This window comes from Zingiber officinale, chromosome 5B (assembly GCF_018446385.1).
Source record: "Zingiber officinale cultivar Zhangliang chromosome 5B, Zo_v1.1, whole genome shotgun sequence".
In the NCBI taxonomy this organism is placed as follows: Eukaryota; Viridiplantae; Streptophyta; class Magnoliopsida; order Zingiberales; family Zingiberaceae; genus Zingiber; species Zingiber officinale.
The window spans coordinates 47,769,371-47,770,940 of NC_055995.1; the positions used below are offsets into that span (position 1 = coordinate 47,769,371).

Consider the following 1,570-nt stretch of genomic DNA (forward strand, 5'->3'; position numbering starts at 1 on the left):
TTATCAGGCAGAGCAGTTATTAAAGAAAGATTGCTCTATTTTTCTCATGCAACTCTCTATCAAAAAAGATCCTAAAACAAATGTTAGGCCTTATCGCTACCCTTACATACAGGAGGAAATTGAGAAGATTGTACAAGAGATGCTTCAGGCTGGTATCGTTCGCCCAAGTATAATTCCATATTCTTCTCTAGTACTGCTTGTACAAAAGAAAGACAAAAATTGGCGAATATGTATAGATTACTCAACACTCAATAAAATTATAATGAAAGACAAGTACCCCATCCCCATCATTGATGAACTACTTGATGAATTAGGAGGTTCCTCATTATTCTCAAAGTTGAATCTTCGCTCAGGATTCCATCAGATAAGAATCCATCAGCCAAACATTCCAAAAACAACCTTTCAGACTCATGATGGTCATTATGAATTTTTAGTCATGCCTTTCGGTTTAATTAATGCACCTTCTACATTCCAAAGTTTGCTGAATGATATCTTCAGGTTTTACCTCCGTCGGTTTGTTTTGAATTTCTTTGATGACAACCTTGTTTATAGTTCATCATTCGAAGATCATTTGCATCACCTTTATAAAGTACTCACTCTTTTGCGTGAGCATTCTCTTTATGTGAAAAGAGCTAAGTGCAGCTTTGGGACAACTAATGTGGAATACCTTGGCCATATTGTAAGCCAAAACGGAGTAGCTACTGATCCCTCAAAGGTGCTAGTTTCAAAGAGTATCAAGGCATTACGTGATGTTCTGGGTCTCACGGATGCATTTAGATGGTGTCTTGAAGCAAAAAAGATATTCCAGAATTTAAAGGAGGTTATGATGACAACACTAGTTCTTGCACTACCTAATAAGCAATTTGTTATTGAACCTGATGCATCCGAAGTTAGAATCGGAGCAGTACTTATGAATTATATGATACCATTCAAGAAAATGTTCCAGAGTTTATTGCTAAACAACCTTGAGGACAAGGTTGTTTTGAAGGGCGGTGGAATGATAAGATCCTTTAATGGATCTTTTCAAATAAATCCATTAACTTTATTTCCTTTTTAAAATAAGTTTTAGACTTTTTCTTTTTTATTTTAGATAAGTTTTAATCTGACATTTTCTCATGAAAATATATTTTTATTTTATTTTTCTTTTACACCTTTTCTTTTGAAAAGGTAATTTTATTTTATTTTTCTTTTAGACCTTTTCTTTTTGAAAAGGTAGTTTAGGTCTCTATTTAAAGAGATGTTATGTAACTTTGGAAGATAAGTAATTTCCCTTTTAATTAATCAATTTCATTTGATTATTGGAGGTCGATCCCCTCGAAGCGATCACCCTATCCCCTTTTCCCTTTCTCTTTCGATTTTTTCACATGATAGGCCCCCGGGTTCCTATCACTTCACCTCCACTTGTTCTCCTCGACAAGGTGATCACGATGGTAGAGAACCCTCTCGGATTAGGTCCTTGGCCAGCCGCAGGAGACGAGCCCTAGTTGCGGCTTTGTCGTCTTCGTTTTCGCCCAAACAGAAACGTCGCGCGCCGTCGCGAGAGGAGGAATTTTGAGAGAAATTTTTAGGT

General features: G+C 36.4%; 1 protein-coding gene across 1 annotated transcript; it reads left to right on the plus strand.

Moving 5' to 3' along the window:
- The first annotated feature begins 398 nt into the window (after window positions 1-398).
- LOC121987382 lies at window positions 399-1,247 on the plus strand. The gene is made up of 2 exons (XM_042541202.1): window positions 399-498; window positions 631-1,247. The coding sequence occupies exons 1-2, from the start codon at window positions 437-439 to the stop codon at window positions 1,055-1,057; spliced, it is 489 nt and encodes a 162-aa protein (XP_042397136.1). The 5' UTR covers window positions 399-436; the 3' UTR covers window positions 1,058-1,247.
- The last annotated feature ends 323 nt before the right edge of the window (window positions 1,248-1,570 follow it).

Excerpts from the sequence above, each read along its gene's own strand:
- LOC121987382 (XM_042541202.1), top strand. The coding sequence starts at position 437 with ATGCCTTTCGGTTTAATTAATGCACCTTCTACATTCCAAAGTTTGCTG. Across the intron at positions 499-630 it reads TTGCTGAATGATATCTTCAG|AGCTAAGTGCAGCTTTGGGA; the intron begins GTTTTACCTCCG and ends TTATGTGAAAAG.